This window comes from Taudactylus pleione, unplaced genomic scaffold, assembly GCF_031769625.1.
Source record: "Taudactylus pleione unplaced genomic scaffold, aTauple2 ptg001990l, whole genome shotgun sequence".
Lineage (NCBI taxonomy): Eukaryota > Metazoa > Chordata > Amphibia > Anura > Myobatrachidae > Taudactylus > Taudactylus pleione.
Genome location: NW_028286386.1, coordinates 7,455,983 through 7,482,794, shown reverse-complemented (window position 1 = coordinate 7,482,794; position 26,812 = coordinate 7,455,983). Strand labels below are relative to the sequence as shown.

Genomic DNA, 26,812 nt, shown 5'->3' with positions numbered 1-26,812 from the left:
CAAATGCAATGATCTGTACAGTCCTATGGCTACGTTGATGAAGGCGGCACTGCATGTGACAATTGTAGTGTTGTCATGTGGGTAACTGGTTGCAAGCAAGAAGTTAGCCTGAGAGTTAAATAGTGGAAAGAAAAGTTTTCACTGACTGTAGAGAGCAGTGATGGGAGGCACCAGTCAAAGTGATGCAGGAAGATTGAGGTATCTCATCTATATGCCCCAATTTCACACCTAACTTACTTGACAATCTATTATCACAACGGCCTCCTGACAAATAGCTTTTCTTTGTATGAGCTCTGTCCCTCGTTCCCTCTCTGTGGCCATTAAACAAATCTGGTTTACCTACAAGCTGGAACAAATGACAAGCATCATTAGGAAATCTTCATCCTCTTTCTATAAAACTTGGATGGCATGGGTGCAACATCATAATCTGCCCACTCTGACTTTCAAATGCCCTGAAGACAGAATGCTTGAGATACCTCCAAAAAATGGTCGCAAAAGAAAACAGGTGCATTTGTATAGCACAAGGTTTTTTGAAGCGTGAAAAATACAAAAACAAATCATGCGGGGCGAGAAATTTCTTAATTCTCGTGGCCAGTTGAATTTGGGTGGACCTGTCATGCTAAATGTCTTTTGTGATGATTTTTTTTTTTTTGTAATGGTTGTGTGTGTTTTATCACAGATGCCTCAAGGTTTATGTTTTGGAAACCAAGGTTTTTATAAACCTTTAAATCTTTGTTCTCTACAGCTCTAGCCCTCCAAGCCACGTGAACGTGTTGAAAACAGGAGAAGGCATGGCAGAGAGTCACTCCATGTCATCAGATGGCCCATCAAAATCCTCGTCAAATCTTAATTTCCGCACAAACTGTAGAATGGTACTAAACCTGCTGAGGGAGCGAGATACTTCTGTTATTTTCTCTCCAGAGCAACCATTAACGCCAGTCACTGACCTCGCTATGGGTTTTAGTCACCTCTGCACTTTCAATGGGTAAGTAATGTGTACATACGCATTTGTGTGAATGCAGATTTTATTGAAAGACTATCTGAGATTTCAGTGGTGTTTCAATATAATTTCATAATATTCTAACCATTAACATGCCACTAATGACTATTTATAAATCTAAACTTACTTAAAATCTGCATTGTTTTAAGATACCTTTAAATCCTGTTTCCCCCCCCCCATGTTTTTTGTAGTAATAACTGCATGGTAAAGCAGGGTATGTAGTTATGTGACCGGCAGCCTTCACAATCCCGACGGCAGCGTGCCGGTTAGGGATCTATGACAGGTGTCAGCAATCCCGACGCCGGAATCCAGGACGACGTGGGCCAGAACGAGGTGAGTACGGGGCACTCTTCCTGTTAGCCGCGGTAGGGGGGGGTTAGGTTTAGGGCACCCCCCCCTTCCCCGGGAGGTTTAGGGTGCGGGAGGGGTGGTTAGGTTTAGCCACACCTGGAGGGAGGTTAGGGTCAGGCACTAGGCGGGGAGGTTAGGGTTAGGCACCCCTAAAGAAGGGTTAGGGTACTTACCTCACACTGTAGAGATTTTCATCTGTCGGGATTTGAACCATGGGCTAAACAGCCGCCGGCATTACAATCCCATTCCGTAAAGCACTGTTTGTTTGCCAGCAGCAATCACATTGGGCAGCCTGGTGCTCAGAACCTTTATCTCTGTTTTATGCTGTGTTGTCAAGATTGTGAAACTTTTGCTGTGTGTGTATATAAATAAAAAAAAAAATTAACGATCATTATTCTTTTGTGCTTTCTTTATTGTCCTCCCTGGTATTATTAAGGTACCTCTTTATCGCATATTCCAGCCTTGAATCTATTGGAATTGCGTTCTGTTTCTCAATATGAACGCTCATTTTGTTTCATCCTTATACCGTTGTTTAATGCAGTGAGACACCTAAACGTTGCTTGGATCTATCCAATTTGAGTGGGGATGAAACTGGGTTGCAAGCTTTCGTCTCTCCTTTGGCAGGTAAATATTCTTACTGAATGTACATTATGTATATGTGTGTATACATTCCTGTATAATTGGTGATAGTAGTCCACTGATTATTTTAATAAACTACAAAGGAAGCTTTGACCATGTTCTGATCTCATATGCAGCGGTTCAATTCACAGCAATGGCTGCAAAGTGCCAGAGAAACTGTTGCAATGCTAGCACCGTGCGGCCACCATCTTCACACCCCATACAGGTGGCTTACAATAAGTCTACGGGATGTGCACACCCTAATATCGCAACATCACATTGTGGGGAATTAATCTAATAAGAGAACAGCATGGAGACTGAATGTTTTCAGCGTAAATTAGATGGCACAAAAATGTATTCCATCAGCTTTAGTCATGGCCATTTATTAGGTTTTGGAGCTACCTTCCACCTCCTGTACATGCTTCCTTCATCTGATTTTTATGTGCTCCAGTGGTATACTATTGGCTGTGCTTAGAAGCTTGCCAACATTTTTCTTGTCAGTTCTGTCACCTTTCATGTAGCATTTTCTTATACAGTTAAGATAGGTACACACTAGACTATATTTTGGACGATTTGGCGGTTTTCAATTGATCTGAACGACCATTTGTGCAATTTCTAACCACTCTGTCGGGCGGTTTGCGCTCCCGTGGGGTCATCAGCCGCATCGTCAGGTAGGCCCTACATGCAGCTAAATCTGACAATGCGGCTGACTACCCCATGCAGTGGGATGCGGCAGGGGTCGACATGGCGGCCACCATATCCCATAATGTGTTGCGGCTGCTCGATCTGTCGGTGGGGGGAGAGTGGGCCATTAGATCACTGGGTACACACATCGTTAAGTGTGTACACAGCTTTACTTAATGCTGACATTCTAGGTTTTGGGATTTTGCTGCTGAGTCACACTGGCTGTTTTCTTACTCAAACATTCAGTTTATATTTACCTGGCATTCTAGTATTTATTCGTAGTGCATGATCATGTTTTGTGTTACAATGCCAGCAACAGAAATCTACAAGCAAACTAAAAGGTAGAGGGAAGTGGCATATGGCCTGATTCAGCAAGGATTGCTATCGCAATAGCGATTCTCACTGCAAAGGTATGCCTGTGATAGCAATTGCAGTGCTATACGCAGCCTAACATGAGGACGCCCACTTTACCTTACACGCATCCGTAATACTTGGCAAGACTGCGAAACCATCGGTAACCTAGAGTACAATCGCAGCCTCACGCACACTTGCACAAGGTAAGACCTTACTCAGAAATGGCTAACCTCATTGCACGCAGTGGGAGCTCCGGCTGCGTATGGCATTGCAGTGGCTAATTTATGCATGCCCCTGTAATGGCGTGCAAACTCACTGACACGTCTGCATTTCTCTGACCACCTCCCCGGTCACCACTCCCAAATGCTACTTCCGGTCAATCACTCTGCGATGGGTCCCATTAAGGCTTCTTATACATTATCTGAAATTTCACAAAACCTATTGAATTTCTGCCACTCAAACTAAAAAAAAAAAAAAGCAGTGAAATTCTGATCTTTAATGGACGTATACCTTGCGCAATACAAATATAATATGCCATCACACCCTGTGGTTAACTGCAGGTTCAGCACTCGCACAGAGTGAGATTGCGATCACTCACAAATTGGTGGAGCTGCTAATTCACAGAATTGTGTGCTCATTGGAATACACATATGCAGTCTATTCAACTGAGGTTTGAGCAGTTATGTGGCACACACATCCCACTCAGTGCCCACAATCTTCGCATTCGGTCACCACAACAATCCAACTGTGTTCCAACATCCTTCTCACTCCATACATCCATCTCATTTAGAATACACATTCAGCTCCCTAATTGCTAAAACTATCATACTCTGTCTATGCATGTACACATTCTTCCCCTATACGCCTCCATGCTGCTCTATCTTCCCCAATCCCTACTGCTGTGTGGTCTCCCAACTGTGCTAGTTTGTATTCCCGCATCCGCACCAATCTGTCTTTCCCCATCTGTGCTGCTGTCTTCCCGCGTCCATGCCTCTCTGTTCCCCCACACTGTGTCACTCTGTTCCCCTCCATCCGCACCACTGCTCTCCACCCATCTGCAACACTTTGCGTCCCTGTCCCTCCATCCACACCACTTTTTTTTTTTCCTACTCACCTACATCACTGTGGCATCCTCCACCTGTACTTCTTTATCTTATCTCCCCCCCCCCCCCCACCTGCACGCCTTTCTGTCTCCCCCATTAACACCACTCTTATCCCATTTATGCAGCTCTATCTTCTTCTCAGACTGCTTGTGTGTATTCCAATGAGTGCACAATTCTGTGAATTAGCAGCTCCACCATGTTGGGAGCAACCAAATGGCTCTTTTGCGTGGCTGCCACCCCCAGGTAAAGACACCAAAAGCCCTGGGGAGGTGGCAGCCGCGCAAAAGAGCTAATTGGTGGCCACCCCCCAGGTGCAGACACTAATTTAACTTTTGCGTGACTACCACCACCCCAGGGCTTCCTGTGTCCTTTTCACCTAGTGGACGGCAGCCTCTGAGCTCTTTTACGTGCCCACCCACTAGGATTTCGGCTGCCTTCTTTCTTCAGGAGCTCTTCCATGCTCCATCCCCGCCGGCGGACTGCCATGCCGCTGCCTCGTGCTGGCTTATATAAGCCAGCCGAGGGGATGGGGTGATGACGTTGCGAGCCGTTAAATTTCAAATTGATGCTGAGGCACCATTTTTGTAATTGGCACTGCTGCCGAATGGCTGACAGGGACTGGATCCTCCCTGATCTAGGCCTGCTGACATGGCAACTACCTCCGCCGGGTTGTTGCCGCCGCTAACGCCCACACCTCCGCCAGGTCCTGCCGCCGGTAATGTCCGCTCCTACACTGGGTCCCGCCGCTGCGGTCCCGCCGCTGCTAATGCCCACACCGCCAGCCATGTTAGTTCACCCAAGTGAAGCCACTGTACACCCCCTGCATGCGCAGCATGTTGAAATTCCCTATCTCTATAATGGGGCGTTTGTGAGATAACCGTTTAAAAACTGTAACTTTCTCAGTTACCTGAACCCCAAAAGGCCGTACACTGGAACAAGAGCTACCTAACAACCTACCACAAGGGCCAAATGTAATAGGTTTCAAGTTTTAGTTTAAATCCAACTTGCACCTTCTTGCTTTTTTTGAAGGTGCGAGTTGGTGGCAGATGTAATAGCAAATGGATGGATCCAAATAGTTGGATGCAAATGTAATAGCCTGCGAACTTCTGAGCTCGATGCTACTGCACTATGCAAATCTGTGCGAGTATTTGCCTATGTAACCTCACACCTTTTTAATGTGACTAGTATTAGAAGGTGCGAGGTATACAGAAGCCTTCACAGATCACTGAACTCCGTGAAGGCTTCCGTCTGTGTGTTTAAAAAAAAAAAAAAAATGTGCATCCCTTCCCCAGAAGCTTAACCAGCCCCGGGCTCTGTACAGCCTGTGCTGGTTTTCAAAATACATGGGACAGTATGCGTAGGGGGCCCCTTTATTTTAAAACCCAGCACAGGGCTTTTCAGTTCCGGTCCTGGTTGTGGAAATACAGGGGACAAAACGAGTAGGGGTCCTGTGTAATTTCCTTAACCAGCCCCTTACTCTTTCTAGTGGGTGGGTGGGGGGTTGGTGGTAATGCCACAGCCAGGGAAACCCTTTCACTGGGTACCCTGGCCAAAGCATTACCCCTGACTGCTAGTCAGCTCAGGCTGGGGAGGTGGGGACTGCCCCCAAATAAAGGGGTTCTCCTCTCCAGGGGCCTGTTCACATGCAGCGACAGCTGCTCCCCAGGCCAGCGGGATCCACGGCTGCCTGGAAGATGATGGTTGTTCAGTGTATAGGAATGACCATCATCCACGGATATATCTGCAGATCACTCGATCTGCAGATATCTGCTAGGTGTGTTCACACCTTAAGATGTATTTTTTTAGGCAATTGTGGATTTGATGCCTCATTTCTAGAGACCGCATGGATCTATAACTGTCCCACCAAAATTTCTCCACTTTGGTGTCTTTATCTAAACCTCAATCCAGTCCATACAGAACAAATGAAAGAGTTTGGACTTAAAGGGCGGTATTCAATTGTTTCAGCGCTCCTGATCTCGCATCTAAGTGACGGGAGATCGCGGGGCGCTATTCAATTGATGCTGATTATCGCACCCATAGGGGTCAGATTTAGCTGCGTAAAGCGGCTACCCCAGAGCAAAGTGCTGGGCGCAATTGCGAAAAGTACCATTTGGGTGCCCAAACAGGTCACTTTTAGCCCATTTCAGCTCTCACCCCCCAGGGGGTGCGAGCTGAAGTTGTGTGCCGGCAGCTGATCGTGCCCGACAGAAGCAACAATTGAATAACTCCGTCGGGCATGAAGGGGGTAGAAACAATTGAATACTGCCCAAATAGTCACACCTATAACATGATTGAGAAGGAGAAAGCACCATAAAAAAAAGTCTATAGAGAAATATGCTGTATGAATAATGTTTAAAAATATTTCCGTATACAGAGACTATGTAAAAATTTTACAAGAAGCATTGAGGGTAGTAAGGAGATTCTCGGCCGTATAGGTAGGAAACTATAATGTCCTCCTCTAGTTGATTAGCACAGTGGCTAAGTGATCCAAGCTCTCTCTGAAATGTTGATGGTAAATTGAGATGGCCTTTCTTAGTATAGGAGACTGAAATTGACTTTTGCATATGGTTTTTTTTCTGTGTTACGTAAAGTGTTTTAAATTTTTGTGCACTGCAGGTAATGGGATCTCTCCAAAGTCAGATGGTGTTCAGCATGATGACTTGTAAGTAGTCGCACAACTTTCGCCTTATTCTAACTATACTTACCTCTGTGTCACATACAGACTTTGGGGCTGATGCTAGGTTTAATGTATTCCTATTTGCGGAGTGTATCTTGCATGTTATTGCGCTGCACATGCTTCAGCACTAGGTGCACACAAGTGCAAGGGGTCCACGGTTGTACACATTTCAATCACATCCGCACTTATGACCTAAGAGACATTACCATGCTGTAATGGAGCGATCTTATGTAAGCTAAGTTCTCTGAGGGTTCGTCCACAACTGCAGACTATGCAGAGCTGGAAAAAATTGTAATACGTCATTTATAGTAGTATGGTGTAGGTGCAAGTCTGCTCTGATTTTACTAGTAGCAAACCAGGTGTACATATAAGGTGCAAGATGTATATAAGCTTATAGGTGGAAATAGCTATTTTTTTGCGTGCACACAGTTTTGGAGCAACATTCTCCTGGTTTACTTACAACTCATGTCTAAAATATTGAAATGTGCAATGATGATGCTTGTTAGTTAACCACTTAACTGACAATTTTTTTTTTTCCAAAAACCGCTCCGAAATTGTGTCTTGTTTTTTTTTTTTTTTTATGATTGAATTAGGTTAAGAACATCTTTTTAAAACTATTTCAACGCATTTTTTTTTTTTTTTTTTAAACACCATATACCATAAAAATGAAAATTTTTATGGTATACTATAGTTCTGGTCATTGACAGCTGTACCATCGATGGCTGATTCAACCATCGATAGAAACAATCGATTGTTTGACATCGGTTGGGGCTCCACACACACTGTGTGTGTGTGTATATATATATGTGTGTATATATATATATATATATATATATATATATATATATATAATGCATGCACACATACATCTAGGGCTTTGCTGTTTATGTATGTATGTAGTGGGGCTTGCAAAAATGGAGGAGGGAGAGAATGGGGTTGGCTCTTTGGCCAGCGGCTGCTCCCTCCTTCTCTGCCCGGCGGCTGCTTTGCTCTGCCATCAGCCGCCGGGCTGCTGCTAGCTCCAGAGGAGGGAGAGACTGACAGCGCTGCCTTCTCTGCCCTGCCAGCAGCTGCTCTCCGGAGGTGGGAGAGAAGGACAGCGTTATCAGCGCTGCCTTCTCTGCCCTGTCGGCGTCTGCTCTACAGAAGGGGAAGGGAGAGAAGGACAGCCCTATGAGCGCTGTCTTCTCCGCCCCAGTCAGCAGCAGTCGGGCTGCTGTCGGGGGTGGGTGCGCCTTCGTTGGGCTGTCCGATCACTGCTAGCAGTGATCGGCCGGCCCACGGGGAGGGACAGTGTGCAGAGGGACCAGGAGGTCCCTCTGTGATTGGCGGCTACGAGAAAATTATTTTCCAGCAGCCGCCCACAGAGCTTTCCTGACTGGTCGTATCAGATACGACCATGTCAGGGAAAGCCCAGTCTGGTATGGTCGTATCTCATACGACCATGCCAGGCAAGTGGTTAAAGTCAACTGAAGCAGCTAAGACAATAAATAAGACAATAAATATGTAAAGTAATACTATGTTGAGCTTATTGAATGTCTCAGGGACTCGGAATCATGAAAAGGTGTGTAAGTGTGCATGGATATTATAATACTTCTTGTGCTTTATTTCTAAATGTATATTTTGGTGGCTTACACAGAATGATAAAGGGATAAGTAGCGGTGCCCTTACACACTAGTAAAGAGTCACTATGCTAGTTCTTTGAGTAAACATTTCACATTTTCTGACCAAGATGGACGAGGCTAAAGACCAATACGGTATGGTTGAAAGGAGATTTATATGTAACAATAACCTAGAATAAGAGCTTTAATAAAACCTTTTACTGAAAATTGCCCTAATTTCTGTAATTACTCTTCTTCAGCATCTTTACACCAGACCCTGAGAAGAAATCAAAGTAAGTTCTATTGCTTTATACTATTATGTTTTTGCATATGTCAGGGACCCGTACCCAGTATCCCTGATGTGGGGGAGGCACCTCTGCTATGACAGAGCGCCGTAATACAAATGCCTTACTTACGAAACTGCCACCACCGATGGAAACAATTTAAAGAGGCCACTGGTCCTCTATTATCCCAATAATTGCACAGGCTCAGCACTAAGATTCCCACACAGTTAATCTGTTGCTTAACCTCTCCACAATTGTGCAGACTCGGCGTCCCAGACGACCACACAGTTCACTGAGACTAACCCTCTGCTTCCCGTACTTAACAATATGTGTAGCGTCACTAATAATCTCTTCAAAGACTAGGGTTCGGAGCATATATGAAATAAACTAATAAAGAATACTCTATTTATTTACACAAAAGGTAGTACAATGCTTAAAAAAGAATGTTACAGAGAAAAGAATAGTTACAAAGGTACATACAGCAATATAAAATAAAAATGTGCTCCCCCCTCCCCTTTTGATTTTTTTTATATCCACTGTTTAATGTAGTTAAATTGCATCTCACAAATATATGCTAAATATACCGATAACAAATAAAAGTACAAATCTGCATAAGCCTCTCCAGTACCAAATGTTAGAAGTGAGCCTTTATTAATAAACGTAATGGCCCTGATGGGTGAGTACTAGTTTATGTGACATAACTTACTTGAAATCGTTGTGCGGATACTTACAAAGTGATTGGTAACCTGTGCGTATTTGGCATTTGTAACTCCTTACGGGTAGGGTATAAGAGAGACGGTAATTAGTTAGACAATGTCTAGATAGACACCAGATGTTAGACAGTCAATAGTTAGACAGGTAAAAAAGTCAGACACACTAGAGTTAGACATGTAAAAAGGTCGACAGGGTCAAAAGTTCGACATGAAAATGGTAGACAATTTTTTTTGTTGTTTTTTAGCCCTAATCTTTACCCTACAACCCCCCCCCCCCTCCCCCTCCCCCTCCTTGGTGCCTAACCCTCCCTCCTGGTACCTAACCGTCTGGATAAGTGCCTAACCTTAACACTCCATTAAGTGCCTAAACTTAACCCTAAATAAAAAAGGGCAACCATTTTTGTTGATCTTTTTCATATCAAACTTTTGACCCTGTCGATCTTTTGTACCTGTCGAACTTTTTACATGTCTAACTTTAGTGTGTCTGACTTTTGTCTGTGTCGAACTTTTATCCTGGTCTAACTATTAACTGTCTAACATCTAGACATTGTCTAACTAATTACTATCTGTCTATAGTACGGAACACACTCCTTACAGCTATAGAAGGAAACTGGTCTTGCGTAGGCCAGTAGAGTAATCGTGTTTTATCACAAATACAGCTCTTGCCGACCTGCAGAAACACGTGTATAACTGCTAAAGAACAGCTGCGAACACTCAATGATGACTTGGCATAAGCCAGGTGCATATGCTGCCGATATAGAGTAGGACACACCTCAAGATGCATATGGGCCCTACACTGTTTTTGTGACCGTATAAAAGCTGATTTGTCACTAAAAGATTCTTCACTAATAACACTACATTTAACTTGCTTATGTTTTTTTTATTTAGCAAACTCTAGAGAAACCTTTATCAAATTAGATGTACCCAAGAAAATATATGAAGGGGCATATATAAATCAATCAATTAACAACCAATAGCTTGGAATATGTTGAATGTAGCATTAATCAATAAATCTCCTTTCTCAAATTGCGTATCTCTTGAATTACTGACATCCAGGAGGTAATGTTTTGGAGAATTTATCGAACGTAGCCCAGACTGCTGCTTGCACAGATCCTCTGCTGGTGCCTGCACCTTCTGAGCCCAGGAAGCTGCGACTGCCCTTGTAATTTGTGCCTCAATATCTTTGATGTCTCAGGGTCTTTCCTTTTATAAGAGTAGATAAATATACAGGTAGGCGCTACTAAGGTAATAGTTTTGACCCCTAGCTGCTGGTCACATTAGGGGTATCCCCACCCCTCTGTTACAAATTTTTGAATAAAATGTGTCCAAGCGCTCCAGGGTAATGGGAATCGTGTTAAATGGGAGATAGTATTTGTGTGTCTGTATATCTGAACGTGCAGTTGTTTCAATAATGTTTTCGCCCAATGTATGTTAAATGATCTAAACAGAGAATTTCAGTCCCGAAAAATAATCTGTAGGGAGGGCGTTCTTAGTTTATATATTTAACACTGGGTGCAATATCTGTAGGCTTGGGTGTTCGTCCTATTAAGGATAGTCTCTATATATGTCCCAGTAATGTCCAATGATGATCCACGTATATATAAAAAAGTCACTTGTTTCATTCAGTTGGATAATGCTGTACACGTCTGCTCCTCCTCTCCACCGAATCTTGCTGCTGTATTGCTGGTCCACCGATGTCCCGTGCTGCGTTCAATCTGCATGTGCCTCTGGTGTACACTGTAAATACTCCGCGTCGTAGTGCTGCATGCTTTCCTTTTATAAGCCTGAGAGATGACTGCTCTGAATCTTCTTGCAAGAGTACTCCTGGCGAGAGCCTGACGTTGACATGGACCTTCAGGAAATCGAAGTGATGGTCCGTTTTCCTGACATTATTTATCCTAGGGAGAGATAGAAAGGAGGGAATTCAATTCGGTGCGAGTTTGGTCCTGCAAGGTAAAATCACTGCAAATTCGCCTTGCGAATTACATTTGCAACTCTGTTCCAAACTCGCATTTCTTTTTCAGAGTAAATTCGCCAATTTTTGTTCCCACCGCACTGAGCAGGGAAAATCTGTATTTTAAGGTAAAAATGTCGGGACTTTCTTCAGAACCCCTCGGACACTCCATCTAATGATGAATTGGGCATTTGGAATGTTTCAATTGGCTTAATTGGGACAATTAAATGTAATTTTTGGGGTGAAAAAAATAAATAAATGGACTTAAATTACCCCAAAATAAGTTTTTTTTTTCTTTTTTTGCTAAATAATGCACCACAAATTTAATGAGTGTTTAAATTAAAAAATAATAGCAATTAATTTTCAAGTTGCCTCAAAATACCCCAGAAGCATCTTTTTTGTTTCTACATATTTTTTTTTGCATTTTGTTTAATTAATTTGTAATTAAACAAAATTCTACAGCTTTTTACATTTATTTGACCTTTTTTTTAAAAAAATGCGCAAATCAGTAATTTGACACCTTTTAAAAGTGTACTTTCCTTATGGCCACTAAGTCTTCTATATGATTTTAGTAATTATTCACTTTTTTGGGATCCAGGATGGTCTCCCCACTTTTTCATGCTATTTCCCCTGTTTACATTTTGAACAAAATTCGCACACTCACTGTGAGTAGTGTAAATTTGCATTTCTAATTAGGGTGCACGCATGAAAGCGAATTATAAGGCGAAGTGCGAGTTTTTCGCCTTGCGCAAACTCTCACCTAATTGAATTCCCCCCTATAATTTCTCTTACTAGATCAAGAGCTTTTGACCAAACACAGGTATTTCCCTCACCAATGATTAGATTATAATCATCATAGCAGAAGCTCCTTTGTTTTCTTAGAAAGATAATAATTTTGACATTCCAATTGTACCATCTCCACAAGTTTGCTACTCGTGAACTCTAGATGCATAGTAATAAAATGAGTAGTGAACCCATTCTAGAATTTTCCTGAACAATAATAAATACTACATAATTGGTTGGTTGGAATAAGTGATTGTGGCATAATAGTGGTTATTATGGAATAAGATTTTAATGTTTTGAAAAATAAGATGGACAATTTAGCTTTTTTTTTTTTTTTTTTTTTTACCTTTGCACAAATATCTATCCAAAATATGAGTTTAAGGTAGAAACTGATGCTGTCGGCGGACATTATTTTCTTCATCACAACAGTGTCAGTCTTTCATTTCTTTCTGTATATCAAGGATTGGGCGAGTGTATTATATTTTTTATGAACCATGGCACTACATTGAAATACTACACGTTTTGAGTGTTGCAGGCTCTTTCTCTAATTCTTAATTAGAGGCAGCACCTACCCCATCCAAACGTACAAAGCAGAGACCATCACTCACTTGTAAACCTAAGCATGTAGAAGATTTATTGAATTAACAGCAGGGATCCAAATATCATGGCAAGTGCCCAACAGCTGTTTTCAACGTGATATACTGTAGTCAAAATCCCAGCTGTCGGATGTCGGCGGTCAGAATGCAGGCGCCAGAATCCCAGCACCAGTCAGAATCCCAGCGCCGGCACCCCGACAGTAAGTAGTGGGGTTAGGGTTAGGCACTGGAAGGGGGGCTGGGGTCTAGGTTTAGGCACTATTTTTTTTTTTATTTATTAAGTTTCTGGTATAGCGCAGCATATTCCGTTGCGCTTTACAATTGGAAACATTTATAGAACAAAACAGGATAATAACAGGCAGACATAGAGGTAAGAGGGCCCTGCTTACAATCCATAGGGAGTGTTAGGTTTAGGCAGGGAGGGAGGGGTAGGGTGAGGAAGAGGGTCGGGATACTTACCGACTGATGTCTATATTCCGTACCCAATCCGTTTCAACTATCCACTAGCAATGTAACCACAGAGCTTCTAAGTGCAAGATCCTTCAAATACTGTTTTTGTTTTTTAAGACGATTATTAATAAAGTATGTTTTATATATTTTTTTTTTATATAAATATACAGTCAGGTCCATAAATATTGGGACATTGACAGAATGTTCATATTTTGGCCTCTATTCACCACCACAATGGCTTTGAAATGAAACAAACAAGATGTGATTTAACTGCAGACTTTCAGATTCAATTTGAGGGTAATTACATCCAAATCAGGTGAATGGTGTAGGAATTACAACGGTTTCTATATGTGCCTCCCACTTTTTAAGGGGCCAAAAGTAATGGGACAAACTAAACAATCCTAAATCTAACTTTCACTTTTTAATACTTTGTTGCAAATCCTTTGCAGGCAATTACAGCCTAAAGTCTGGAACGCATAGACATCACCAGACGCTGGGTTTCATCCCTGGTGATGCTCTGCCAGGCCTCTACTGCAAATGTCTTCAGTTCCTGCTTGTTCTTGGGGCATTTTCCCTTCAGTTTTGTCTTCATCAAGTGAAATGCATGCACAATCGGATTCAGGTCAGGGGATTGACTTGGTCATTGCATAACATTCCACTTTTTAGCCTTAAAAAACTCTTTGGTTGCTTTTGCAGTATGCTTCGGGTCATTGTCCATCTGCACTGTGAAGCGCTGTCCAATGAGTTCTGAAGCATTTGACTGAATATGAGCATATAATATTGCCCAAAACACTTCAGAATTCATTCTGCTGCTTTTGTCAGCAGTCACATCATCAATAAATACAAGGGAACCAGTTCCATTGGCAGCCATACATGCCCACGCCATGACACTACCACCACCATGCTTCACTGATGAGGTGGCATGTTTTGGATCATGAGCAGTTCCTTTCCTTCTCTTCTCTTCCCATCACTCTGGTACAAGTTGATATTTGTCTCATCTGTCTATAGGATGTTGTTCCAGAACTGTAATGGCTTTTTTAGATGTTGTTTGGGAAACTCTAATCTGGTCTTCCTGTTTTTGTGGCTCACCAATGGTTTGCATCATGTGGTGAACCCTCTATATTCACTCTTGTGAAGTCTTCTCTTGATTGTTGACTTTGACACATATACATCTACCTCCTGGAGAGTGTTCTTGATTTGGCCAACTGTTGTGAAGGGGTTTTTCTTCACCAGGGAAATAATTATTTTGTCATCCACCACAGTTGTTTTCCGTGGTCTTCCGGGTCTTTTGGTGTTGCTGAGCTCTCCAGTGCGTTCTTTCTTTTTAAGAATGTTCCAAACAGTTGATTTGGCCACACCTAATGTTTTTGCTATCTCTCTGATGGGTTTGTTTTTTGATTTTTCAGCCTAATGATGGCTTGCTTCACTGATAGTGACCAGTTCTTTGGATCTCATATTGAGAGTTGACAGCAACTGATTCCAAATGCAAATGTCACACCTAGAATCAACTCCAGACCTTTTACCTGCTTAATTGATAATGAAATAACGATGGAATAGCCCACACCTGTCCATGAAATAGCTTTTGAGTTGATAGTCCCATTACTTTTGGCCCCTTAAAAAGTGGGAGGCACATAGTGAAACAGTTTTGTAATTCCTACACCATTCACCCGATTTGGATGTAATTCCCTCAAATTAAATCTGAAAGTCTGCAGTTAAAGCACATCTTGTTTCATTTCAAAACCATTGTGGTGGTGAATAGAGGCCAAAATCTGAAAATTCTGTCAATGTCCTAATATTTATGGACCTGACTGTATATATAGATAGATAGATAGAGATATATATATATTGCAGATGAGGCGGCACTCAGCAGACTGCTCAAATGAGTATAAACAGGTTTTTACTTATTATTTGGAATAAAAAAGCTATCTGTTTATACTCATTTGAGCAGTCTGCAGCTTCATCTGCATACTGTGTTTGGATGGGTTGGAACATCCTAAGAGGGCACCGCAGCAATTTAACCATTGGTGTTTCACTAGAGTGCCGAACTTCATCTGGGAGATCTAGATATATATAGAGAGAGAGAGACACACTGACTCTCTCGATTATAGAAAAAAATGAAAATATTTTTATTGAAGCTCATATATTTTTCAATCGATAGTCTAGTCGACGGGTTATATTTATAGCCCATTCTTGGATCGATACAATTAGGTAAGGTGGATTCCTTACTGGTTGTGACGGACATAGCATATCTTGTATATGCTTTTCTGCTGTTGAGATAATTATTGATGATTGGTTGTGACACAGGTGTCGACAATTGGCGTTGGGGAGGGGTATATAGGCTGGTCTGGGGTGACTGTGGGTTATCTGTCTTTGGTCGTGGCTGTGCAGTTTGGATGTTCTGTGTCTTGACAAAGGTCCAGGAGGACCGAAACGTCGACTAGACTATCGAATGAAAAATATGTGAGCTTCAATAAAAATATTTTCATTTTTTCTATATCGAGAGTGCCCATCTCTGTGCATGTTCCAAATTTTGGTCCATTCAGTTGGCCCTTAATGGAGCACCTCATTAATAGTATATAATACGCTGGATGTGCAGTTTCTCAGTTGGAAAATATATATATATATATATATATATATATATATATATATATATTTTGTGTGTGTGTATATATATATATTGTGTGTGTATGTATGTATGTATGTGTATATATATATATATATATATATATATATTATATATAATTTTTTAGTCTCTATATAGGAATAGTTGGCTGTCTTCTTTTCATTAGAGTGCTGGATTGGTATTTGGGCTGATCACGATCAGACCTTATTGGAGGGCACCTACAAATTTAAACTTTTTATATTGGGAGTGCAATCCGTGGAAGTGTGTGTGTGTAATATATATTATAGCGCTAATCCACGGCACTCACCATTCCTAGATTTGGGGTGCAACATGGTATGTGACCACATTGTTTGTTTAAATAGAAATCACAGGGGCTCTGCACTCACCATAGTAACTAATAATAAACAGTGGGGTTTTAGTTCATGAATTGATCAATGCATTTAAGCTTGCAGCCCATTGTCACGGGACCCCACTTTACTGCAAGTCCCTACTCTATTGCTCAGAATTATAACATGGACATAGCCATCACATTAGTGTTAAACTCATGGTATGCTATCAAGGTTTAAAGCTCACAGCAACTTTGCTTTTAAACGTGAGACAGTTACCAAGCACACCTGTTGCAAAGCACCTAGGAATACAGCTGACACAAGTTAATTAAACTAGTTAAATGGGGTGCATGAAAAAATGGGATCACAAAAATGATTAATTATAAAAATTAATCAAAATAAACAAAAAGCAGTAATCCACGGCACTCACCATTCCTAGATTTGGGGTGCAACATGGTATGTGACCACATTGTTTAAATTGAAATCACAGGGGCTCTGCACTCACCATAATAACTAATAATAATAATATAATAAACAGTGGGGTTTTAGTTCATGAATTGATCAATGCATGTAAGCTTGTAGCCCATCGTCATGGGATCCCAGTTTACTGAAAGTCCCTACTCTATTGCTCAGAATTATAATATGCACAATATTAGTTATTATGGTGAGTGCAGAGCCCCTGTGATATATATATATATATATATATTTATATATATATATATATATATATATATATATATATATTATGCACTACTGCAGCCACTCTCCTTCTTATCTTTTGACTTTATTGCTTGATCCAAGAGCATGCTATTTTTTTATGCTTAGGCCAAGGACATAAGCCTTACACAGCAATCTCCTGGTTGACCTGAAACTTGCAGATAACTTTAGGTAGGAACTGTGGATTTGTTCTCATCACCACTTATCTTTATGAATATGTAAGCAATGTTTTTTTTGTGCTACAAATGTTGTAGTTCTCCTACACTCCTGCTTAGATGGCTTATGCTTGAGGTATTTTTTCTTCTTGCAAATACAGTTCAAGTGTATTTCTTTTAACTGTTCAAAAGTATCTCCTGTTATGACCTCTGACACTAGATAGTGATCCCATGGTGCAAAAAAAAAAAAATACTTCATACTTGGGAAACTTCTTTTTAGCTGCTTGAAAGGATCTTTTAATCAAACCCTTTTGTAAGTAATTTGATGTTCAGACATGAACTTGTACTTTCAGTGTGCATAGTCCTGGGGGTAGTTTTTAGAAGTGAGTTTTAGAAGTTTTAGAAGAGATGTTGCCCATAGCACCACTCAGATTCTAGCTATGATCTTCTAGAACAGGGGTGGGGAACCTTTTTTCTGCAGAGGCCATTTTGATATATATATAACATTATTCACGGGCCCGGTGCAGGCCACACTCCCTCCATGTGACGTCACAGGGGGCAGGGCCCCAATCGCCGGTGGTTACAGCAATGCCTGGAGCATCCTGAGGATGCTCCGGGAGCTGTAAGGGCAGAGGTGTGACTTGTCTGAAGCGTCCTAAGGACGCTTCAGGCGGCACTGCTGCATAGATTCTAGCTGCAGGGTGCCATTCTAGGAACCCTGCTAGCCAGATGAGGCTAACGGAGAAAAGCTCAGAGGACCAGACAAAATGAATCTGTGGGCCTTATACGGCCCCCGGGCCTGAGGTTCCCCATCCCTGTTCTAGAAGGTGCTAGTTTAAATGTTAAGTAGAATATGATTGGTTGCTATGGGCAACATCTCTTTTAAAACTTGCTTCTAAAAATTTTCACTTTAGTAAATTTACCCCCTAGTGTCCTTTTGAACACATTCTTGAAGAACGCCCAAGGCCTGAGGAATTCTAGCAACATGTGTGTTGGTCAGCTTTTGCTTGCACGAGTATGAAATTTCTTGGCCTTTGCAGAGCATTTGTCCCTCTGCTCTCACATGCCTGTGGTGAGAATAGAAATGTTCCACTTTTGTTTCATGATCTGATGCCATCAGATCTATTTGGGGGCTTCTAAAATTTTAGACTAAATTCTTGCAATAATGATGCCTTTTCTCTTACGATATCTGTCTGGGTCCTTAGGAACGGCAATTGTTGTGATGGTATCAAATGTCTCTTATAAAACAGTAACCACAAGTTGTCTCTGTTTTGGGTATTGTATCTTGATTTCACTATTTTAAGCATGCCATCCAGACCATAGTCCCTGACTGTGCGCTGCCACTCTAATCCTATGGCTGATCCCTGAATAGGGCTTACCTTGGCCTGTGTGCTTAGACCACTTGAGAGCAGGCTAGTATCCACATTGCAGATTTATTTGAAGAAAATTGAAAACGGTGTCACGGTTATTGCCATAAAACTGGTTCATACTCATGTCAGCCAGCAGCATCTCCGTCTGATGTGCGCCAATTGATAAAAGCCAGCCAATGATGTCGAAAGGCCAAATGACAGACATGTAAACTGGAAGTGCTGTCCCAGACAGAAGATTCTTAACAATTGTTATATGTAGATAGGCGTCCTGTTAATCTTCTGGTGTCAGAAAGTCTCAATGTTTTATTGCTTTGAGAATGGGAGCTGCTGATACCAAAAATGTTTTGTTCTTACAAAGAGATTGAGCTTTCTGTATCAAGAAAACTCCTTGAATGGCAACCTTTTCTTTTTTTGGACGAGAAAGCTCCAATTAAATTAGCTGTTTTTCTAGGAGAGTCTCTCTGTTTGTGGAGGTCTCAGTGGTGTAAGTAAGGAGGTAAAGGCCGGTACAGCGTACCATTAGGAAATTAGTAGCCGGTGCACCGTATCCTCTACCACCTCGCCACAGAGCAGTTCGCAGGCAGTATAGCTTTACTAGGTCACTCACTGACTTCTTCACTAGTCAGGGTGGAGTGGGCGTGTTCTCACTGCCTCACTCAGCAATGACACTGTCGGTGTCTTAAGGCCCCCATACATGGCATGATTTTTTACACGATATGGCCGTTTTCGATGGATCGTAACGACCAGTCATATAAAAAGTGGTTTCATACACATCTATACCCTATTACGATACCGATGCGCGTCCCCGGCGTCTTGTATAGACATCGTAGATCAAATGGTTTTGCAGAAAGACCGATCGTGTACGATGTGACACACATCGTTTACTGATGTATGATGTCCCTGGCCACTCCCCTCCTCCATTGAAGGAGGAGATGCATTGTGTGGTTATTTGCTGCATACGATATATCTTAAACGATTTGCTATCGTTTAAGATATATCTGATCATATGGTAATTTTTACAATTATTCCTTTCCTTTACACAACTCGTACAGAATGTCAAGGGAAGAATATTCATGGAAAATCGTATTCGAGATCGGATCTTCTACAAATCACACCGTGTCTGGGGGCCTTTTAAAGGGTATAGATGTGTCTTGAACAATGAAAACTTTATTATTTATTGAGTAATATAGCTCTCTGTGTGCACTGCCCTGACATGTTCCGATCCTTGCTACTGCTCAGGGGACAGAGGGCGTGCCTAAGGGATCACACACAGGGGCTGATTCAGAGCTGCTCGTAAGCGGCCGCTCGTTCGCTCTGAGCGATGTTCGCACAACTGCGCATGCGTATAGGTCGTAATGCGCATGCGCAAAACAGTCATTGCGGTCGGAAATCGTGCGCTCGCAAAACAGCGAGGGGCTGTTAATTTGATTGACAGAATGTACCGTTTGTGGGTGCTAACAGGGGAAGGTGCTTGAAAACGGGGAGTTTAGATCTGAACGCAGGAATCCCAAACGGTCAAAAGGGCGTTTAATGGGAGTGCATAATCAGTAAAGGAGCGTCATCGACCACGTCACTTAGTTGTCTTTTAGCCTGAACTGCTCGCAGTGATAGCGGTAAGCAAAAGCTACCACAAGCACTGCGAGCAGTTCAGATGCCTTTTCGATGTTCCCGATTAATCTAATAAATACCGGAGATGACGTGTGTTGCGAACGGCAAAGGGGCGTCTTTACAAAATAGCGAGCGCATTTTTCGCTCGCTCAGACATAGGCGTCAACAAACCGCGAAGAGCGAGCGCTCAATTTAAATAGCCGGCCCCTTTTTTGGAACGACCATCCGTAAATAACGTCCGGCTCTGAATCAGGCCCACAGTCATCTACCTGTGCTTCTCTTATCTATACCTCTGTAGGAGCAGCATCCAGCACTGTCAGGTGAGTAGGAACAGCATGATTAGAGTATAGACCGAGAAGTGACAGGTATAAGATGGTTTGTAAATGGGAAATGATTGTCCAGCTGTATTTTATTTTACACTATTCGTTTTGTTACCGTATATACTCGAGTATAAGTCGACCCGAATATAAGCCGAGGTACCTAATTTTACCACGAAAAACTGGGAAAACTTATTGACTCGAGTATAAGCCTAGGGTGGGAAATGCAGCAGCTACTGGTAGTAATCCCCCCCTGGTACTGTCCCCAGTAGTAATCCCCCCCTGGTAGTGCCCCCAGTAGTAATCTCTCCCCTGGTAGTGCCCCCAGTAGTAATCTCTCCCCTGGTAGTGCCCCCAGTAGTAATCTCTCCCCTGGTAGTGCCCCCAGTAGTAATCTCTCCCCTGGTAGTGCCCCCAGTAGTAATCTCTCCCCTGGTAGTGCCCCCAGTAGTAATCTCTCCCCTGGTAGTGCCCCCAGTAGTAATCCTAAGGACGCTTCAGGCGGCACTGCTGCATAGATTCTAGCTGCAGGGTGCCATTCTAGGAACCCTGCTAGCCAGATGAGGCTAACGGAGAAAAGCTCAGAGGACCAGACAAAATGAATCTGTGGGCCTTATACGGCCCCCGGGCCTGAGGTTCCCCATCCCTGTTCTAGAAGGTGCTAGTTTAAATGTTAAGTAGAATATGATTGGTTGCTATGGGCAACATCTCTTTTAAAACTTGCTTCTAAAAATTTTCACTTTAGTAAATTTACCCCCTAGTGTCCTTTTGAACACATTCTTGAAGAACGCCCAAGGCCTGAGGAATTCTAGCAACATGTGTGTTGGTCAGCTTTTGCTTGCACGAGTATGAAATTTCTTGGCCTTTGCAGAGCATTTGTCCCTCTGCTCTCACATGCCTGTGGTGAGAATAGAAATGTTCCACTTTTGTTTCATGATCTGATGCCATCAGATCTATTTGGGGGCTTCTAAAATTTTAGACTAAATTCTTGCAATAATGATGCCTTTTCTCTTACGATATCTGTCTGGGTCCTTAGGAACGGCAATTGTTGTGATGGTATCAAATGTCTCTTATAAAACAGTAACCACAAGTTGTCTCTGTTTTGGGTATTGTATCTTGATTTCACTATTTTAAGCATGCCATCCAGACCATAGTCCCTGACTGTGCGCTGCCACTCTAATCCTATGGCTGATCCCTGAATAGGGCTTACCTTGGCCTGTGTGCTTAGACCACTTGAGAGCAGGCTAGTATCCACATTGCAGATTTATTTGAAGAAAATTGAAAACGGTGTCACGGTTATTGCCATAAAACTGGTTCATACTCATGTCAGCCAGCAGCATCTCCGTCTGATGTGCGCCAATTGATAAAAGCCAGCCAATGATGTCGAAAGGCCAAATGACAGACATGTAAACTGGAAGTGCTGTCCCAGACAGAAGATTCTTAACAATTGTTATATGTAGATAGGCGTCCTGTTAATCTTCTGGTGTCAGAAAGTCTCAATGTTTTATTGCTTTGAGAATGGGAGCTGCTGATACCAAAAATGTTTTGTTCTTACAAAGAGATTGAGCTTTCTGTATCAAAAAAACTCCTTGAATGGCAACCTTTTCTTTTTTTGGACGAGAAAGCTCCAATTAAATTAGCTGTTTTTCTAGGAGAGTCTCTCTGTTTGTGGAGGTCTCAGTGGTGTAAGTAAGGAGGTAAAGGCCGGTACAGCGTACCATTAGGAAATTAGTAGCCGGTGCACCGTATCCTCTACCACCTCGCCACAGAGCAGTTCGCAGGCAGTATAGCTTTACTAGGTCACTCACTGACTTCTTCACTAGTCAGGGTGGAGTGGGCGTGTTCTCACTGCCTCACTCAGCAATGACACTGTCGGTGTCTTAAGGCCCCCATACATGGCATGATTTTTTACACGATATGGCCGTTTTCGATGGATCGTAACGACCAGTCATATAAAAAGTGGTTTCATACACATCTATACCCTATTACGATACCGATGCGCGTCCCCGGCGTCTTGTATAGACATCGTAGATCAAATGGTTTTGCAGAAAGACCGATCGTGTACGATGTGACACACATCGTTTACTGATGTATGATGTCCCTGGCCACTCCCCTCCTCCATTGAAGGAGGAGATGCATTGTGTGGTTATTTGCTGCATACGATATATCTTAAACGATTTGCTATCGTTTAAGATATATCTGATCATATGGTAATTTTTACAATTATTCCTTTCCTTTACACAACTCGTACAGAATGTCAAGGGAAGAATATTCATGGAAAATCGTATTCGAGATCGGATCTTCTACAAATCACACCGTGTCTGGGGGCCTTTTAAAGGGTATAGATGTGTCTTGAACAATGAAAACTTTATTATTTATTGAGTAATATAGCTCTCTGTGTGCACTGCCCTGACATGTTCCGATCCTTGCTACTGCTCAGGGGACAGAGGGCGTGCCTAAGGGATCACACACAGGGGCTGATTCAGAGCTGCTCGTAAGCGGCCGCTCGTTCGCTCTGAGCGATGTTCGCACAACTGCGCATGCGTATAGGTCGTAATGCGCATGCGCAAAACAGTCATTGCGGTCGGAAATCGTGCGCTCGCAAAACAGCGAGGGGCTGTTAATTTGATTGACAGAATGTACCGTTTGTGGGTGCTAACAGGGGAAGGTGCTTGAAAACGGGGAGTTTAGATCTGAACGCAGGAATCCCAAACGGTCAAAAGGGCGTTTAATGGGAGTGCATAATCAGTAAAGGAGCGTCATCGACCACGTCACTTAGTTGTCTTTTAGCCTGAACTGCTCGCAGTGATAGCGGTAAGCAAAAGCTACCACAAGCACTGCGAGCAGTTCAGATGCCTTTTCGATGTTCCCGATTAATCTAATAAATACCGGAGATGACGTGTGTTGCGAACGGCAAAGGGGCGTCTTTACAAAATAGCGAGCGCATTTTTCGCTCGCTCAGACATAGGCGTCAACAAACCGCGAAGAGCGAGCGCTCAATTTAAATAGCCGGCCCCTTTTTTGGAACGACCATCCGTAAATAACGTCCGGCTCTGAATCAGGCCCACAGTCATCTACCTGTGCTTCTCTTATCTATACCTCTGTAGGAGCAGCATCCAGCACTGTCAGGTGAGTAGGAACAGCATGATTAGAGTATAGACCGAGAAGTGACAGGTATAAGATGGTTTGTAAATGGGAAATGATTGTCCAGCTGTATTTTATTTTACACTATTCGTTTTGTTACCGTATATACTCGAGTATAAGTCGACCCGAATATAAGCCGAGGTACCTAATTTTACCACGAAAAACTGGGAAAACTTATTGACTCGAGTATAAGCCTAGGGTGGGAAATGCAGCAGCTACTGGTAGTAATCCCCCCCTGGTACTGTCCCCAGTAGTAATCCCCCCCTGGTAGTGCCCCCAGTAGTAATCTCTCCCCTGGTAGTGCCCCCAGTAGTAATCTCTCCCCTGGTAGTGCCCCCAGTAGTAATCTCTCCCCTGGTAGTGCCCCCAGTAGTAATCTCTCCCCTGGTAGTGCCCCCAGTAGTAATCTCTCCCCTGGTAGTGCCCCCAGTAGTAATCTCTCCCCTGGTAGTGCCCCCAGTAGTAATCCTAAGGACGCTTCAGGCGGCACTGCTGCATAGATTCTAGCTGCAGGGTGCCATTCTAGGAACCCTGCTAGCCAGATGAGGCTAACGGAGAAAAGCTCAGAGGACCAGACAAAATGAATCTGTGGGCCTTATACGGCCCCCGGGCCTGAGGTTCCCCATCCCTGTTCTAGAAGGTGCTAGTTTAAATGTTAAGTAGAATATGATTGGTTGCTATGGGCAACATCTCTTTTAAAACTTGCTTCTAAAAATTTTCACTTTAGTAAATTTACCCCCTAGTGTCCTTTTGAACACATTCTTGAAGAACGCCCAAGGCCTGAGGAATTCTAGCAACATGTGTGTTGGTCAGCTTTTGCTTGCACGAGTATGAAATTTCTTGGCCTTTGCAGAGCATTTGTCCCTCTGCTCTCACATGCCTGTGGTGAGAATAGAAATGTTCCACTTTTGTTTCATGATCTGATGCCATCAGATCTATTTGGGGGCTTCTAAAATTTTAGACTAAATTCTTGCAATAATGATGCCTTTTCTCTTACGATATCTGTCTGGGTCCTTAGGAACGGCAATTGTTGTGATGGTATCAAATGTCTCTTATAAAACAGTAACCACAAGTTGTCTCTGTTTTGGGTATTGTATCTTGATTTCACTATTTTAAGCATGCCATCCAGACCATAGTCCCTGACTGTGCGCTGCCACTCTAATCCTATGGCTGATCCCTGAATAGGGCTTACCTTGGCCTGTGTGCTTAGACCACTTGAGAGCAGGCTAGTATCCACATTGCAGATTTATTTGAAGAAAATTGAAAACGGTGTCACGGTTATTGCCATAAAACTGGTTCATACTCATGTCAGCCAGCAGCATCTCCGTCTGATGTGCGCCAATTGATAAAAGCCAGCCAATGATGTCGAAAGGCCAAATGACAGACATGTAAACTGGAAGTGCTGTCCCAGACAGAAGATTCTTAACAATTGTTATATGTAGATAGGCGTCCTGTTAATCTTCTGGTGTCAGAAAGTCTCAATGTTTTATTGCTTTGAGAATGGGAGCTGCTGATACCAAAAATGTTTTGTTCTTACAAAGAGATTGAGCTTTCTGTATCAAAAAAACTCCTTGAATGGCAACCTTTTCTTTTTTTGGACGAGAAAGCTCCAATTAAATTAGCTGTTTTTCTAGGAGAGTCTCTCTGTTTGTGGAGGTCTCAGTGGTGTAAGTAAGGAGGTAAAGGCCGGTACAGCGTACCATTAGGAAATTAGTAGCCGGTGCACCGTATCCTCTACCACCTCGCCACAGAGCAGTTCGCAGGCAGTATAGCTTTACTAGGTCACTCACTGACTTCTTCACTAGTCAGGGTGGAGTGGGCGTGTTCTCACTGCCTCACTCAGCAATGACACTGTCGGTGTCTTAAGGCCCCCATACATGGCATGATTTTTTACACGATATGGCCGTTTTCGATGGATCGTAACGACCAGTCATATAAAAAGTGGTTTCATACACATCTATACCCTATTACGATACCGATGCGCGTCCCCGGCGTCTTGTATAGACATCGTAGATCAAATGGTTTTGCAGAAAGACCGATCGTGTACGATGTGACACACATCGTTTACTGATGTATGATGTCCCTGGCCACTCCCCTCCTCCATTGAAGGAGGAGATGCATTGTGTGGTTATTTGCTGCATACGATATATCTTAAACGATTTGCTATCGTTTAAGATATATCTGATCATATGGTAATTTTTACAATTATTCCTTTCCTTTACACAACTCGTACAGAATGTCAAGGGAAGAATATTCATGGAAAATCGTATTCGAGATCGGATCTTCTACAAATCACACCGTGTCTGGGGGCCTTTTAAAGGGTATAGATGTGTCTTGAACAATGAAAACTTTATTATTTATTGAGTAATATAGCTCTCTGTGTGCACTGCCCTGACATGTTCCGATCCTTGCTACTGCTCAGGGGACAGAGGGCGTGCCTAAGGGATCACACACAGGGGCTGATTCAGAGCTGCTCGTAAGCGGCCGCTCGTTCGCTCTGAGCGATGTTCGCACAACTGCGCATGCGTATAGGTCGTAATGCGCATGCGCAAAACAGTCATTGCGGTCGGAAATCGTGCGCTCGCAAAACAGCGAGGGGCTGTTAATTTGATTGACAGAATGTACCGTTTGTGGGTGCTAACAGGGGAAGGTGCTTGAAAACGGGGAGTTTAGATCCGAACGCAGGAATCCCAAACGGTCAAAAGGGCGTTTAATGGGAGTGCATAATCAGTAAAGGAGCGTCATCGACCACGTCACTTAGTTGTCTTTTAGCCTGAACTGCTCGCAGTGATAGCGGTAAGCAAAAGCTACCACAAGCACTGCGAGCAGTTCAGATGCCTTTTCGATGTTCCCGATTAATCTAATAAATACCGGAGATGACGTGTGTTGCGAACGGCAAAGGGGCGTCTTTACAAAATAGCGAGCGCATTTTTCGCTCGCTCAGACATAGGCGTCAACAAACCGCGAAGAGCGAGCGCTCAATTTAAATAGCCGGCCCCTTTTTTGGAACGACCATCCGTAAATAACGTCCGGCTCTGAATCAGGCCCACAGTCATCTACCTGTGCTTCTCTTATCTATACCTCTGTAGGAGCAGCATCCAGCACTGTCAGGTGAGTAGGAACAGCATGATTAGAGTATAGACCGAGAAGTGACAGGTATAAGATGGTTTGTAAATGGGAAATGATTGTCCAGCTGTATTTTATTTTACACTATTCGTTTTGTTACCGTATATACTCTAGTATAAGTCGACCCGAATATAAGCCGAGGTACCTAATTTTACCACGAAAAACTGGGAAAACTTATTGACTCGAGTATAAGCCTAGGGTGGGAAATGCAGCAGCTACTGGTAGTAATCCCCCCCTGGTACTGTCCCCAGTAGTAAT

At 42.8% G+C, this 26,812-nt stretch overlaps 1 protein-coding gene across 2 annotated transcripts in view; it reads left to right on the top strand.

Moving 5' to 3' along the window:
- The window catches only part of CDC25C (cell division cycle 25C), a 109,423-nt gene that overhangs the window by 33,363 nt on the left and 49,248 nt on the right, over positions 1-26,812 (top strand). For both annotated transcript variants that reach the window (XM_088465543.1, XM_088465542.1), the window contains exons 2-5: positions 746-985; positions 1,893-1,975; positions 6,727-6,772; positions 8,649-8,681. In XM_088465543.1, the coding sequence (XP_088321669.1) occupies positions 792-985; positions 1,893-1,975; positions 6,727-6,772; positions 8,649-8,681 (356 nt within the window). In that variant the 5' untranslated portion in view covers positions 746-791. The remainder of the gene's footprint in view (positions 1-745; positions 986-1,892; positions 1,976-6,726; positions 6,773-8,648; positions 8,682-26,812) is intronic.